We start from the raw sequence: 16,812 nt of genomic DNA, 5'->3' as shown, positions 1-16,812 counted from the left end.
TGATTGTCTAGATTTCTTGCTCCCACGTCTTGGAACGTCCCTAATGGCACTATCTTGAGGACTCCACAATTCCTTGGAGTCTTGGGTGGGTAATTTGTACAGCTATTATTAGTTTCCAGGACTTCCATGCAGAATAGATGAAATTTGAAGGGAAAGTGAAAGCATACTGAAGTATGTGTATGTGTGTCAGACAGGTGTTTCTTGATAAACCTAAAGTGAAATAAAACTACACTTTCTTGACTCCAGTAGGCCTAATCCATTTGTCAGTCAGCTACCAGGCTAATGGTAATGTCATAAATAAGCCAGGCAATAATAATGTGGCTGCTTATAAGGGCCACACATATGAACAGTCTTAAATGCAAAATTCCACCTGAACAATATGGTTCTGTTTATGGAGCTTTACGGATGCATGTGTTCCTTAGTAGTCCTACTGCCTGATCCTTTAAGAAGGCCTTCTGCTGCCATTAGGCATCATAGGGCGCTGCCACAGAATATTTTGACAGGGTTAGTTTATATGTAGTTACCAAAGTTTACAGCCGCTCTTCATGCAAATAAGATTTATACCTTGCTACTTCTGGACATTCATAGCAATGTGCTGAAAATAACCAAATCCAAGTAGAGAATCTCGGAATGCAAATGACTCTCCACATAGTAGCAACCATGATCAGAGGTGAACAAACAGGTTTGTGGGACCTGGCCTGATTATATAGTTCACATTTTGGCAATATATGCTGCAAGTTCTGAAACTGATTATTTTGCCAAGTATAGTAGCATGTTTACTTTCCTATAGAGGTCTTATGGAGAAAAATGTCTTAATTTCCCATTTTCCTTTTGTATGGCAGGGCCTTAAACTCTGGGGTTGAGTACTACTGGGACCAGCTGAATGAGACCGTCTTCACTGTGCATTCCAACAGCAGGAGTACCGAGCGGCCTGGGTGAGTCTTGGAGGATGAGTGTAGGGGCAATCAGTCATAGCTTGGGAGCACATGCTGAACTGTATGTTTCTTCCATCGAATTTACAAGGGCTGGTTATGCCTGTGTTTCCCTCTTATGATGGCTGAATATTTAAAACTTATCTACCCCTTGGCACTTGACTGACTGCCAGTGGTTATGTTTGGTCTATTCACTGGTGCAGGCTGAAATTTTAAAGTACATCTGTCAACTGCGGTCCTTCTAGCTGCCAATCATACCCTCATTTAAGTCATTTGAGAAGCTATATGTGCTTTGTGTGAAAATGTTACATGAAATTGAAATAAATGATGGTAAGGGAAATGCTGTGAGGCTAGACTAGTTACAACCTAAAACATAGAATCTGGCACTAACACTGAGGTCTTTAACCAGAATCATTCATAGAGATAAAAGGTAGAGGATATCTAAATAGACATTTTGACTACCCTAGATCATGTTTAGTCAGTATAGTGTCCTCCATATGTTTTGGATAACAACTCCCAGCATTGCCAGTGGTCAGGGATGATGCAAACTATAGTCCACAACATCTAGATCATTGTACAAAGAAGATGCTTATGGTGTTCACTGAAGTGCAAAATAAAGTACTGATAAATTACTGTTTTCAGGGACATAGAGGATGTTGTGTGTTTACCCTTCAATTTATTTCTCTCTCTTTTAGAACTAGCAGAGCCACATGGAGGACAGACAGGGACATGGGTCTAATGAATGCCATAGGCCTGCAGCCACGGAACCCAACCACTTCTGTGACATCACAGGGCACACAGACTCTGGCTCCTCAGCTGCAGAATGCAGAGACACAAACGGAGAGGGAAGTTCAGGAACCAGGAGGTTCTGCTTCAGGGACTGCAGAAGGTTAGAACATGTAAAATAACCAAAAGTAATGGGAACATGGGATGTGACATTCTTAAAAGTAGAATCTATCTACATATAGAAGCTGCCTTATCCATAACCATAGCCTTCCTTGATAGAGTGAAAGAATCTTCCTTGATAGAGTGAAAGAATTTTTCCAGTATAGGTTACCTTCCTTTTGGTCTTCACACCTCTTGAGCTTGTTGTGTCCAAAGAGGCTTGCATCTAAAACATTATCAATAAGCCAACAAATTGCTGCTCCTTCTTCAGATTAAAGAGTGCTAAGATTCTAGCAAAGGAAACTTTTCCTCTCTGTGTAACTTGCGGAGGTTTAGAAAACATTTCTCTCACACATAACAGACCACAAACGTTGTGTGAATTGCAAACATTTGCAAGTATGTTGGGGACTTCACTGAATGATGACAAGCAACTGATGGAAATCAGTTGTTGGTCACCAGCACTGTGTCTCCTCCTGCGCTCTTCTCTGTTGTTGTTTTTCTGCCAGCAGGTGCCCACATCTAAATAATGTTTTGATGCTTAGCTTCTGAAATAGTGCTTGCCACCTACCCATAGTCTCTTTGGGAACATATGTTTCACTTAGACCTTAGGTATACTCTTGGCTGGGGGGGAAGTACCAGAAGGCCAGACCTCAAGAGATACTGAAGAACTGGTTTGATTTGATCATTCCCTTCCACTAGCTATTTGGAAACACTGCCCACCCTATATTCTGACTTCAGTATCTTGATTTGTTTTTATTATTATTCCTGTGCAACTCTGAGAGCTAGAGACTTAAAAGTTAAAGCTGGGATTCTGGAAATTCTTGTGAACGTGCTGGGTTTCAAGCTGGAAGCCAGATTCCTCCCACTGGTGTCATTTGTAAAAGGCCACTGACACGGAATGCATCAACCTGTGTACATAGGAAGGTTCACCAGAAAATCAGATTGTTTGGAGTCATCCATACTAAAGTAAATCCTTAAAACGATTCTATAGTGCTCCTCATTATCAGCTGCCCTATCATAGGTGCTAGGCTTCCTTTGAACAAAGATATAGGGGTCTTTTCCACTTGCACTTAATAGAGATGGAGCATGTTAGTTTGTAGGACATAAAGCCTTGACTTATCACCTCAGTAAGCAATTCACTTTTTGTTACAGGCACAGCTTCTGCTCGCAGCAGTTGTAAAATCAGTTACTGTGAAGTGATTGCAATCTTTCCTTCAGGTTTCTATTTGAGGATAAATTCAGAAAGTAGATTTGCATCACATATCAGGAACCACCACATTTGTCAGTAGATTGAGTGGATAATAATTGTGTTTGCTTCTAATGCTGAACTGTAGCTCCGCTACCACCTGCTCTCCCAGCATGACCACCAGGAGAAAATTGGAAGCTTGTTTTCCCTATTTATTATTATATATAGTTAATGTTACTTGAGAACCCTACATTCTGCTCAGTCTTTAGTTTAGCTTAATAAAGCAAGCCCTCTTCATAAAATGCAGTTTGAGGTTGTCGTCCAGGTTTGGATGTCACAGTCTGAAGGAGAAACTTTTTTTAAAAAAATTGATATTTTATTGAAAACATTTCAAATATAAAGCAGTAAACGAAAAAGAACAAAGCACACAACTGTGTAAAGGGGGGGGGGCAACATTATATGAATATATCCCCAAAAGAGGAGAAACTTCCCAATTTCTCTTTCTGACATTGACCCAAAGGAGGAGGGCTTGTGAAGGCCTGAGGCTTGCTGCAGCTCATCTTTATAATATTAAAGCATGGTTTAATGTTACATGTTACCACAGAAACTGACTAATGCAATGGGTTGGGGGTTGGTGTAAATACTATAAAATTATTGTTTCTTCTCTGCATATCTCTCTTGAAGAAGATATGTGGCAGCAATTTTATCTACCGGTAATTATTATTTTAACTGAAGACAGATAAACACTAAGGGTAAACCCACACTAGTATTCTACATGTATTTCATTTCACTTTTGCTCCTTATGAATCTCCACATGTTGCTTCCTCCCAAAATTAGACTCAGTAGCATTTTGTTTCCTAGATTTTTTTCCCCACAAAAAACATTGAAAAAGAGATTGAAGAACTTCAAGAAAATATGATACAGTGGCCAGTGACCAAGATCAAAATTAATGATGTGCTAAAGTGGCCCTTGGAATGTAATGACTCGTATTCACTGCTAAAGAATAAATGTAAAAATAAAAGAAGTCTGATAATGATGCTGGGATAGGCCAATACATAGGAAGGACAAAACATCAGTCCAGACCTATCATACAAAAGTACGTACTAATTTAAATGAGGTAGAAAATTTCTTATGGTGCAACTAATGCATACAGTGATGGGTCCTTGGAATAGACTCCACCCTCACAAAAATATCAGTAGCCATTCACACGAAGTGCCACATCATAAGATAAGCAACCATGCTCCACTCTCACCCACAAGACAAAATAAGAGTCAATTTTTGTGTTTTCTTTATTCGAAATGTCCACACCAGGGGTAGGTAACCTAAGGCCTGTGGGCCGGATGTGGCCCAATCGCCTTCTCCATCCAACCCATGGACGGTCCAGGAATCAGCGTGTTTTTACATAAGTAGAATGTGTCCTTTTATTTAAAATGCATCTCTGGGTTATTTGTGGGGCATAGGAATTTGTCCCCCCCCCCAAAAAAAAATAGTCTGGCCCACCACATGGTCTGAGGGATGGTGGACCGGCCCACAGCTGAAAAAGGTTACTGACCCCTGTTCCACACTAACTAATGGCAACTTGCCCTGGGGTGGGGTGGGGGGAGAGGAGGAAGAGAAATAACAGGCAAAATTTTTGTTAGCAAAGAAGACTGACATGGAGGGCTTGAAACAATATTTAGACCTCATCTTTTAGAACTAAATATTTACCGTTCAGTCTAAACAGGCTCAGATAGCTCCTGGGTAGCAGAGTTCCTAATGTCTTCCACTTTAATCCATTAAGCTGAGAGCATTTAGAATTCCTGTTTCCCATCAGTAATTTGATAGTTCATAAAGGTAAGGTGTGGATGCCTCTGCAAGTCCTCACTACTACAGTGTATCTCACCCCCAACAGTAAGCTTTTGGGAAGGAGAGGGGACCCGTGGAGAGGGCTGGGTCCAAGCATTGCTGGGCTTGGTGCTTTCTCAGAAAAAGCCCGAAAAGACCACATTTCCCCCAATAACTTTCCATGAAAGTTTAGAAAACTGAACTGCTTACAAGGCAAGCCAGGGGGTGAGGAGAAGCTCAGCCATAACTATAAAAGTGAAGCAGTATTCTCTGCCAATCAAGTAACGCAGTTAGGATTCAAAAAATCCTGAGTGCATATCCGAAATCTGCCATGAACTCACCATGCAGCCTTTGAAAATGATTGAATTTGTCTGTAAAATGGAATAAACATTTCCTACAGTATTTCCCCGGGAGGTTTTGTGGATTAATTAGTATTTGTAAAGAGCTTTGTTGATGTAAATCATTATGAGACTGAATAGTATTGGTGGCACTCAGCAGGATGATAAAAGACATTACTCAGTTGGTTCAGTGACTGCTTTGGAAGAAGACAGAAAAGGAGAAATGTGTATTACAAATGGCTTGGATTGCAGGCTTTCTTAATATGTATAATACTTTGCCAGGGCAGGGCACTTTTTATCACAGGTGTCATGTCAAAGACCTACAACATAGCATTAGAAACAGGTCTTTGTCACATTGGTAAATGTAGCCCGTTTCCCCTTCTGCAGGGTTCTGCAGAGATTGTCTTTCTGAGAGTCTCTGCTCCTTCTTTGGAAGGATGACGATAATGTGAGTAAACTTATTAAAAGTGAATCCCTCTAGTGCAGATGTTTCCTTTTCTGTCAGTTAATTGCTGTCTTGTGTACTCTGTTGCTGCTGAAGCCTGCATCAATCAAAGAAATGTAAGTGTAGGCAAATGAAAATGACAAATGTTAGGCTCAAAGATCTCTTGCTGGTTAAAAATGTTTCCAGTACAAGGCAATATCCAACCAAAATCCCACACTTCCATTGATTCCATGGGGGAGATTTACGCACACGTTTAACTCTTTCATTGAAATAAACAGGACACAGATTTTGCTCATAATGGCTATTATTCTTATCATTTCTGGCCAAATACTGTGGCTGTCAACTTACAAATATGAGGGCACTGGCAGAACAGTGAAGGGGAGCTGATCATATACCCCATCCTTGGCAAGTCGTCAAGCCTTTGACTTAATAATGAGAGCAATTGTTCTTAATTTTAAGATCAAACTCCTAAATAATTTGCATTGCTGCAAAGGGAGATGTTGCAGCGTCTTGTCATCTTGATGTCAGGGTTTCTTCCATGACTTGAGATTTGTAGCCAAGATATTTCAAAGCCCAATGAGAAGTCATACGGTATATGAGTTAGTGATAATCATCCTTGAATGAGTTTGTGGTCTGTTACCTTGAATATCTTTGTCCATTTCTGGGGGTCTCCAGTGCAGGGTGACACGTCATTTTCAGGACTTGCTTCTGCAGTTATTCAGGTTCATGTAGAGTGTGTTGAACACATGTAGGAAAATCATTCTGGATGTAAAAGTTTCCCCAGTTCCTTGGAAAATACCTCCTTTAACCAAAGAGGCCTCCATTGTGGTTGCCAATTGCTTTGGAATCAAATTTTCAGGACTTAAGTCCTCCTTCAAATACAGTTAAGTCATTTTAAATGAGGAATCTGGTAGTTGCTTTCTGAATTTTGTATCCAGTACCTGATCATTCTTTCAGACTGAGCAAAATGGATTGTAATTGTGGACTCGCACCAGTGTCCCTCTCTGTGGAATGAGATACCATGATGGTGACTGTATGTATTATAGGCAATAGGGTTTTGTTTTTGTGTTGCACTTGGACACATATTTTTTAAAATTTCATTTGTGCTCATTGAGCTTTCGGCTGTTTCAAAGACTTAGTGAGTTCATTCTCTGAATGACATCCGCATAGAGCAAATGGCGGAACTGCTCAGGTGTTTGAAGGGTAATTTTGCTTTAAGATGATTTCCAATGTGGGAACAACCAAAGTGAAAGGACAGCAGCTGTTTTCCCTCTGTGTTACATCTGCTCACATCACCCAGTGTCGTCTTTGCTGAGTTGGTTTTTCAGCTGGTTTGAATTTAGTCATTTATTCGCTGTCATTTTCCCTTCTAAGATTGAATGATATTTAAGGGCACATGGCAAACTTCATTTTCACCTTTTTAGAGGGTTATGTCAAGGATGCACCTAGGCACCCTTTTTGCTTTATGTATAGAACCCTTAGCTAAAAAGGATTTATGGGTAGCAGGGAAAAAGAGGATTGTATATTTAGGAACTACAGTAGTGAACTTAAGATGTTGTAACCATTTTAGAATTATTAACCTTTTCCCCCCAGCTATTATGAAAGAGACAAAAAGGTTCCTTGTCATAAAATTATTCTAAATCAAAGTTATTTACTTCTAAGGGTAAATTGCATGCAGTGAAGCACAAAAATTAAATACCTTGCAATCATCTTATCAAATAGTATAAAAGATCTATAGAACTCAACTTCCTACCTTTAATTAAACTTTTAAAATCCACTGTAATATTAAAGAAATTATACAGTATCCTTCCCAGACAGAATTTCATGTATAATAATGAATCTGCTTCTTAAAATCTCTCCCACCTGCACACACGCACATACATACATGCAATTAATAAGCAGTGCTTTTCCCCCCCAGGGGGTACTCATGGGTACGCAGTAACGGCACCCTTTTTTGTTGTTAAAAATTGTGGCACTTCCTGTAACAACTTTGTGGTGAGAACCAGCACCTATTTTTCTAAAACAACAACCAAAAAGCCACCAAACACTGGTATCAAATACAGTAATATTCTTTTTTCTAATAGAGTTATAATATATGGACTACTGGCGATGTCTGTTGTCCAAACTATTGTTTCTATGTGGCCCATATAAAGGCTATGGCAGTCTGATAGCAAGGTGATCAAAACAAGCAAGAAGACCAAAAAGTACCCAAGCAATCATTTATGCTGCCCTGTGATCTGAGTTAAGAATCCCGCACCTAGGATTTCAGGTCTCCATGAAAGGAGTATCATAAAATGTAGCTGCTGGATATCCATTATCACAAATGGAGGAATTATAAACATTCAAAACTCTGCTTTTTTTAAAAAAAAACTAACAAGAAAAAGGATAAAAAAATTCCTTCAGTAGCACCTTAAAGACCAACTAAGTTTATATTTTGGTATGAGCTTTCGTGTGCATGCATATAAACTTAGTTGGTCTTTAAGGTGCTACTGAAGGAATTTTTTTATTTTGCTTCGACTCAGACCAACACGGCTACCTACCTGTAACAAGAAAAAGGATGCAACAGGACTGCAAATGTTCTTTCACCATGGAGAAACGGAACTTAAATATATGTATGAGTAATATAGTTGTTTCCACTTTTTCATATTTGCAAATAAATGTCATGCAAACAGCAGTAAATTATCAGTCTTTATATCGCCAAGCAAGAGCTAGTTTAAGTAGATAGAAACTAATTAGTCTTGTTTTAGATGCAAGACCAGTCTTTGTCATGTTGGGGGGAAATAATTGATTATGCTGGTGGTTTCTTGTCTTGTTGTAAACAACCCTGGGGTTCCTTGTGTTTACTGAAGGCTATTCATTGAGAAGATAAGTAATGGTGAGCAACAATCCTAGTAAGACACCTGCCCACATTTATCAATCCTTTTCTAAATGCAAAGTTGCATGTGCAGGGTATTTGATGTGTTGGGTTGCAAATTTTGGATGAAGCAATGTTGAGTCCCAGTGAATCTAGCCAGTATTCTGCATGGACAGAATGTGTGTTCTAGAGCTCTTTACATAATTTTTTGCAACATGCATGGTATTCCACAGCAGATATTGGTGTTTCCTTGGGAGATGAGTTTATATAGACAGGGCTTTTTAAAGCAAGAACTTTAAAAACTACTTGATTAGAAAAAATATCTCCTGAACAATGAACCATATGGAACAATGCTATTTCATTTATTTATACAACCATGATTAGAGGCAAATTTATAAAACTGTGATCTAAATACCATATGGCACCCACCTGTTTATAATTTCATTCGTTATAAAAAGATATTTGGGACTCAGAGCTCAGCTGCGCTTTCATTAGCACATGGGAACTGCTTCCTTATGTTGAAATTCCACTGTGACTCAATACATGCTCATAACCAGGAGCCATTTGAATCACTCTTTCCCACCTGAATATATGATCTCCCTCCCTTCTGGCTCTGTAATATCCCAATAACAAGCTGCATAATTGGCTTAGATTAACAAATTTACAGGAGTTGCATGGCACCATAAAATAGTAGATTCAGGTAGGTAGCTGTGTTGGTCTGACGCAGTCGAAATAAATAAAAAAATAAAAAAATTGTCCTGTAGCACCTTAGAAACCAACTAAATTTGTTCTGGGTATAAGCTTGCGTGTCCATGCACACTTCTTAAGATACACGAAAGCTTATACCCAGAACAAACTTAGTTGGTCTCTAAGGTGCTACTGGACATATTTCCATAAAATAGTAGTTCTCATGCTGTTCCAACTGATTATGTTGAGCCTTCTTTACCGGTGGGGCATCAAAATTGTTATGTATCACCAATACATAAGCATGGTGCATCTAAATTACTAATAAAGCCTGAAAAGGGGATAGTGTCCAGGAATGAATATCTATGCAAAACAGCATTGGAAAAGAGATACTTTCTTCTATTGCTGCTGCTTGTTACTTTGGGTAATGGCTGACATTCAGTCTTTAGATCATGTGCTGCATCCATTTCTCTTACACTGAGGAAAGAGTGCTGCACCTTTTTATAATGTGCAATTCAATTCTTGTCATCAGGGGAAACACCTGTTGCATTTGCTGAAGTTGGCTCATGCCACAATAAATGTGTGCATCTTTAAAGATGCTGCGGGACTCTCTGTTCTTGCTGCACATGGTGAAAACTGTTTCCTGTTTGAAATTTCTAAGATGAAAGTGCTAATACATTCAGGGGAGGGAGAGGGAGAATGAGTTAGGCCAAGAGAGCAACAGGGCAAATGGTGATGCCTTGTGGGCCTAACAATGCAGCTGAAGATGAAGCCCTTGGTAAAAATGCTAACTTCGGCTTCTCTGCATTTCCTAGTCTATATTAATCAGATCACTCCCGACATGATAAATTACCAAGCAGCCAGTTCTGCTGTGGAATCAGCACCTGCTGCTTCTGGGACTAGAAAAGAGCCCCAGCCCCTGGAATTTTGCCCTTGCCGCAGAATTAAAACAGATGACTTGTGTGGAAGAGGAAGCCAGGAAAAAAGAGCATGTTGGCATGTTCTACCTGAAAGGCTCAGCACATGATCATCCTAGGGCTTGCAAGTGAAGCAATAGCTGACAAGTGTGGTAGACTTACATTTCTGAAAAGGATGAGCCCCTCATTTTATATGACAAAGATGTACAAAGGGAGGACGTCAGGTGCTAAGAAATATTTAGATGGTTTCTAGTACTTGGGGCTGGTTTTGTTCACATAAAGCAGAAGGTCTATGGGTGTAGTTAATATCTACCTCACTCAAGTCATTCCAACAGTATCCAATGAAAGATGCTAGATTTAGCTAAAGCTTGAATGCCCTTGTGATAAGGATAGGATTTGCTAATAAGATAGAACTCCTGAAGGTCTTCCTTGCTTGAAGATGGTCACCCTTTCCTGATGTATTCTCAGCAGATGGGTAAGTGCAGTGAAGTTGTTCGCGGTGAATAGCTTCAGAGAGGAGAAACCACAAGGACCCCCCCCCTCCTTTTTTCCTTGTTGTCCACTAGCTATGTAGTAATACTGCATTAGTTACTGGACTGGAGTCTTCTTGAAATGAAAAAAACTGTTCACCTTCTCTGTGCCATGCATAATTTTATAAACTTCTGTCATGTCACTCCTTACTCGTCTTTTCTCATTTGTGTAATATAATTTGCTTAAATACAGCTTCTTACATTTATAGCTGTGATTCGCATAAACTGGGATTTTGGTCACCAAAATCTATAGAAGAGTGGCTTCCCAAAATGTAGATGTTAATGATGGAGAAAGAACAAAAAGTCTTGTAGCACCTTAAAGTCTTAAGAAAATTATTTAGGCATTCCAATGTCTTGTAGCCATTTTAGTACTTTGCAGCAACAAAGTCTTGTAGCATCTTAATGACTAACATGTATTATACCATAATATTTTTTTTAGTCTTTAAGGTGCTACAAGACTTTGTTGTTTTTCATGTAGCTGACGGTCATGACTACTCTGAATTTTGGAATGTTTAAACTAAGCACATGCTGACTGGGGTAATCTCTTCTTCTGAGTGTATTGGGGAATGCTTTGAGAAACTTGGGATGCCAAACTCGTGGTAGAACATGGCCATAAACTTCTCCAAGTTATCACCAAGGCTGCTCTGGGTGTATATATTTCGTTCTACAGCTCAGGATAGAAGATAAGTTGTAGAAAAGAAGAGAAGATCACCTCCTTTTCCTGTAATCTCCCAGTTAGGTTTTTTTTGCCATTTTTTCATAGAGCTACCACCCATGATAGCTATTTTATACCTCAGCTGTAGGAGGCCTCAAGTCCTGCTTGTGGGCTACCCATATACATCTCATTAGCCACTGTGAGAACAGGATGCTGTACTAGGGGGCCTTTCGCCTGATCCAATCAGCAGGTTCTTACGTTTTTATATGCCGCAATGTCAACATCTCTTTCCTGGCTATCTCAGATATCAACTGAAGTGTTATCTTTGTCTCAGTATATATAAGTTTGTATGTAACTTGCCTTTAACCTCATCCAGCATTTTGTTGCTCATTCATCCAGTTTCAAGAGGTTTTTTTTTTACACTCTTCACAGTTCTCTTGGGTTTTTGCTATCCTGAATAATGTGTCATCCATAAACTGGACTAACTTACTGCTCATCTCTGACTCCAAATCACTTTATGAATAAGCTAAATAGCATTGATTCCAATTAAAATTCTTTGTCATTATCTACTTTTAGCACCTAATGTCAGTATTGCTTATTAACAGTTTTCATCCCAGGGGAAAGCTGTAGTGTAAACATTATGTAAAAAGCATTTTCCTTAGAGAAAAACATTCTCATGTAGCTTACTTGAACTCCTTTCTGTTTGCTTAATGCTATGGGAACTTAGAGGAGCATTTGATGGTACATTGCATGCTTTCCTAGTACACACTTGACAGAAAATCTGCTTCCATACTCTGCACACCTGTGCTTCTGGTATCTTTGTACTGTGGCAAATAATTCCAAGCTATATTGGGTACATAACTGTGTGTTAAGTGTTATTTTATTTTGCTTTTCATTCAACATTAGTTGTTAAGCTGCTGTTTTTTCCAATGTTCTGTTCACTTTGCCTGTTGCTTAGGAAGCATTTGGCCACTTCTTCCTCTCTTCTAATTGGTCCTGATGGCTCTTAGAAGGCTGGAAGAAAGATTTATATCTTTAATAAGGATCAGGTAGCCTGTGGCTGCTGCATCCCTCTATGGAGCAATTCAAAACATTCCATTGAATAAGGATATTTCTTTTCAGCAGCCTATAAGTGAGAGGCAGCTAATTGCTGATCCTTCCACCAGGCTGTTCCAGTGAGCCATTTTTTTCCTAGCTACAATTATTCCTTGGGGCACCATTCTTTCCACAATTCATGATTCTTTGAGGGCTTGAAGAATAGGCAGTGCTTTTTTCCACAGTCTGAGAGGAAAGGGGACAGCGACTTTTTTAGTAAGCAGACAGAATTGAAAAATATGCATACCTCTTATTTCCACTTCTGGCTGAGCAGTCCAACAGCGGACCACTTTTTTGCATCACATTTGGATGCAGGTTATGAGGGTGTCTCTGCTGTGTAGGCCTTGGGACTGTAAAGCACATTATTCTGCTAATCCCATTTTAAAATGTTGATTTCAAAAAGGATGCCTTTACTTGAAACCTGTGTTGAGTTGTGCACTCCACAGCTTAGTTGACTGCCAAATGATTTTTGTGGTTGAAAGGTAACTTCAAAATGTTCAGCCACTTTTCAGGTATTTATTGGGACAAGTCTCATGCTATGTGGGAAACTATAAATAAGAGCTCATTTACAAGCGCGCACACACCCTAAATGAATATGAAATTATATGATTATTATTTTAATAACAGTGTGAAAAATTATTTTCTTGGTCTAAGGCTATATGCTGGTTCCATACTTCGCTGTCCATAGGGTAGCAACATGGAAATAAATGAAATTTAAGCTAGTCATGATTTCACTGGTTCCACTCTATGACTACATAAGATTCAACCCTATGAGTCTATTTCTGGATATTATCTAGGTGGAAGATTTGCTAGGAATGGAAGTGGTTGGTATCTTGTTTCTGTAGTAGATGTTTTCATGAACCACTTAATGTTACAACATGTACTGTTTTAAGCAAAAATTCAAATGAAACGTTAATAGGAAAGAAATTGGTTATTTACCACTGACAGTAGCATACAGTGGTCCAGTAGGCAGTCAAATAGTACTTTAGTGTATGCTAGTTGCATTAACACTTGAACTCCCTTGGTCCCAATCTTCTAACTCTTGTGTGCAATATTCCATCACTGTTGGGAGAATAGGCTTGATGTGGTGCTGGGCTGAGGGGGTAGGTTGCTGCTGGCCTTTCAGACAATGGAACTGAAGAGGTCTCGGTGGAGCACACAACACTTAAGAAATGCTGGTGTTACCAACAGTCTCACAGTCATATCCAGTAGGTGCCCATTGTGCGAAAACTTAGCCATGTTCCAGAACTTAAACAGAGGAGCAGCAGGCCCACATGATGAAACTGTTGCAGGATGATCCCATTGCATTACTGTGGGTGTGGGGATGGATGTTTGAATGTTTCACCACGTGAAGTACCCGGGGCTCTTACATAATTAGCTAGTTAAAGAGAAGGCTTTTCATTAGCCTTTGCACGACATGACGTGTTAGCTTTTGTGGTCAAACAATCAGTTCACACACTTGTGGAAGGTAATGGTGCAGCCCAGCAATAAATGTGTGACTGCTGCTTGTCTATTTTAACTCCTACATATAAATTACAAAAGAATAGTGCTGTAGCTGCTGCAAAGAGGGGTTTGAATTTTTCTGAATTACAAAAAATAGGGTATGTACTGCTCACAAAGTGATAGACACGTAAAAGAACACATTCCTGAAGGAAGTTATGTGAAATGAGTACAACAAACGAGTACTCAACATGCAGTGCTTATACAAATGCTATTTAGAACCACCAGGCTAATTGTAGGCAATTTAAGCATTTGAGAATTTTTTAGGACATAGTAACATCTTATACAGGGTGGCGCTGTGGATTAAACCACAGAGCCTAGGGCTTGCCGATCAGAAGGTCAGCGGTTCGAATCCCCGCGACAGGGTGAGCTCCCGTTGCTCGGTCCCAGCCAACCTAGCAGTTTGAAAGCACGTCAAAGTGCAAGTAGATAAATAGGTACCGCTACAGTGGAAGGTAAACGGCGTTTCCGTGTGCTGCTCTGGTTTGCCACAAGCGGCTTTGTCATGCTGGCCACATGACCTGGAAGCTGTACGCCACCTCCCTCGGCCAATAACGCGAGATGAGCGCCGCAACCCCAGAGTCGGTCACGATTGGACCTAATGGTCAGGGGTCCCTTTACCTTTACCTTTAACATCTTATACATGCTGTTTCCTTTCCCAACTTGTGTGCATCATCCTGTTATCTTCTTGCCTATTTCATGGCCTTTTTTGTGCCACAGATTTCTGCCTTTCAGGCATTGGCTGAAAGATATTTTTATATGCTCAGGCTTTTGACAGCATTTAAGTTTGGTGAGATTTTATCCATACATTTCCTGCTATAATACTAATTTCTGTTATAACGTGTTGTATTATTGGGGTGTGTGTGTGTGTGTGTGTCTTTTAAATAAATGTTGTCAGCTGCCTTTTCGATGAAAAGATAGGGATACAAATCTTCTAAACAAAAATTAAGCTGCCTCCCTCTTCCTCTCTTCCAGGTGGTCCAGAATATGGGGCTTCTGGGGAGGATGCTCTAATCCGAATCCAAAGGCTGATGGCTGAGGGTGGCATGACTGCTGTGGTCCAGCGAGAGCAAAGCACCACCATGGCATCCATGGGTGGTTTTGGCAACAATATCATTGTGAGTCACCGGATCCACCGCAGTTCTCAAACTGGCACTGAATCCATTGGAACAGATGGTAGCTCAGCTCAGCCGTCCACTTCCCAGGAGCTGTTATCCGAGCTTGAAGGACGAACCCTTTCTGAGTCCATGCAGGTGACAGAGCGTGGCTTGAGCCCACGGACATCCTCTGATGAGGTGGAGGGAGAAGAAGCTAGTGGGCAGACCCTGTCAGAGCAGGCTCAGTCCTCGATGGACACTGAGGGACCAGTTGAGTACAGTGACCTAAGTAATAATAACCATCTTCCTGACAATACCAACTTCTACAGTAATGGTGGCACCAGTGGAGAATCTCGGAACAGGTAGAGGTGAATTGTATTTTGGTGCTACTCTTGTACTGCTAAGCAGAGACTTGTACCTCACAACTGACCAGGAACTGAAGGAGTAGGAGATTTTGGCTCTGACCAGATGCTGGTAACTCAGTGGGCATTGGTATATAGGGTGGGAGATGAGAGGGAGACCATCAGTTGTATAGGAGGATCCTTAAAAGAGGTTTTATTCTGTGTCTTAGCTTCCCGCATCCGTTTTGCTGCACATTTTCTACAGTAGCTGTAATAAACCTTGATATTCAGCTGAGCCTTATGTAAATTTCTCAGCTCACTGGCTACAGGAATCCATTAAGCTTTGCCCTAACCCTGCAGTGCTTTTAATGTTACTCTTTGTTTTGGGGTTTTTTTTTTTTAAAAAAAAACTCTTTCCCTTCTTTTGACTTACCAGCTAATCAGATAAAAAAGGACTGTAGTCTCTTCCTTTTGGAGATCTGCAACCTTTATTGAGTGTGTATGTTTAAGTGCTACTGTGGAGGGGATTTGCACCCCAGCTCTGCTACCAGAGTGGAATTATCTTCCAGGCCAGAGTTCTACTCCCTGCCACCCTGCTAGCAAGCGCTAGGCAACTCTTCAGGAGTTGAAAATTTGGATGGCTTGAGATAATGCAGACTGGATGAGGCAAGGTAGTCTTCTCCAGGGCTCTATTCTACTCTTCTTTCCAGCCCAGAACTGGAGGTGGGGAGAGCTTTGCTTGGGCTTCACCATCCCTTCATGCTCAGGAACCTCTCGGGAGTGTGGGCCTTTTAGAGTATCTACTTTGTATGCAAGCAGGACCCTCTTAGGGGCTGCTGTGGGTGGGGCAACATTATAGTTGTAAAGCATGTGGGTAGGGTGGGAACCGCACCCCAATAAAAATGGCACTTAGACAGAAGTTGCCCAGGACTTCGCACCCCTTGCTGTGCCAATAATAGTAATTCAACCTGGCGAGGCTTGGCGGGATCATGGTGCCATGGCCAGGTTGCACTTCCCTGGGTGGGGCGGGGTGGGGTGGGTGGGAAGAGAGGGTTAGCTCCGCGTCAGAGCGTGAGGTATGTGTCTGTGATGTAAGGTGTTGCATGTGAAAAACCTTGACCTTGTACATGTAGTTTCTAGTGGAGAAATCAAGGCGCTGATATTTTTTTGTTTCTAGTCTAAAATGTGATTTTCCTTTTCGTTTGTAACTCTCCATCCCAGTGAGCTTGTAGCAGGAAGGTAGGGGGAGAGTGTGCTAATGAGGGAAACACCAAAGATCAACGTCATTAAAATATGACAAACCCTTCTCTGGACTCCTGTCTTCTCTTGTGGGTAAGGGGTTGGGTTGAACGTATTTGGAATAAAGGGCTCATGCTTGTGCCACCCTTTCACTTGACCATACTTTGGGGGAAGAGGGGAGCTTTCTCCTGAAATTCCCAGGAAAAATGTGTGGGAGAGGTTCTTCTCTGCTTGGCTCTGGAAACAAGCAGTATTGGCCTGCTTTGCTGAGGAATTGAATTCTTTTAAGC

General features: G+C 40.7%; 1 protein-coding gene across 3 annotated transcripts in view; it reads left to right on the top strand.

The window, feature by feature from the left end:
• The window catches only part of AMBRA1 (autophagy and beclin 1 regulator 1), a 147,748-nt gene extending 131,159 nt beyond the window's left edge, over window positions 1–16,589 (top strand). For all 3 annotated transcript variants that reach the window (XM_035115335.3, XM_035115345.3, XM_088653921.1), the window contains exons 17-19: window positions 843–935; window positions 1,628–1,821; window positions 14,821–16,589. In XM_035115335.3, coding sequence (XP_034971226.2) covers window positions 843–935; window positions 1,628–1,821; window positions 14,821–15,308 — 775 coding nt within the window. In that variant the 3' untranslated portion in view covers window positions 15,309–16,589. The remainder of the gene's footprint in view (window positions 1–842; window positions 936–1,627; window positions 1,822–14,820) is intronic.
• Window positions 16,590–16,812: the final 223 nt, after the last annotated feature.

Source organism: Zootoca vivipara, chromosome 1 (genome assembly GCF_965207765.1).
Source record: "Zootoca vivipara chromosome 1, rZooViv2.hap1.1, whole genome shotgun sequence".
NCBI lineage: Eukaryota > Metazoa > Chordata > Lepidosauria > Squamata > Lacertidae > Zootoca > Zootoca vivipara.
Note: the sequence above shows the minus strand (reverse complement) of the source record. Positions and strands in the feature narration are given on the sequence as shown.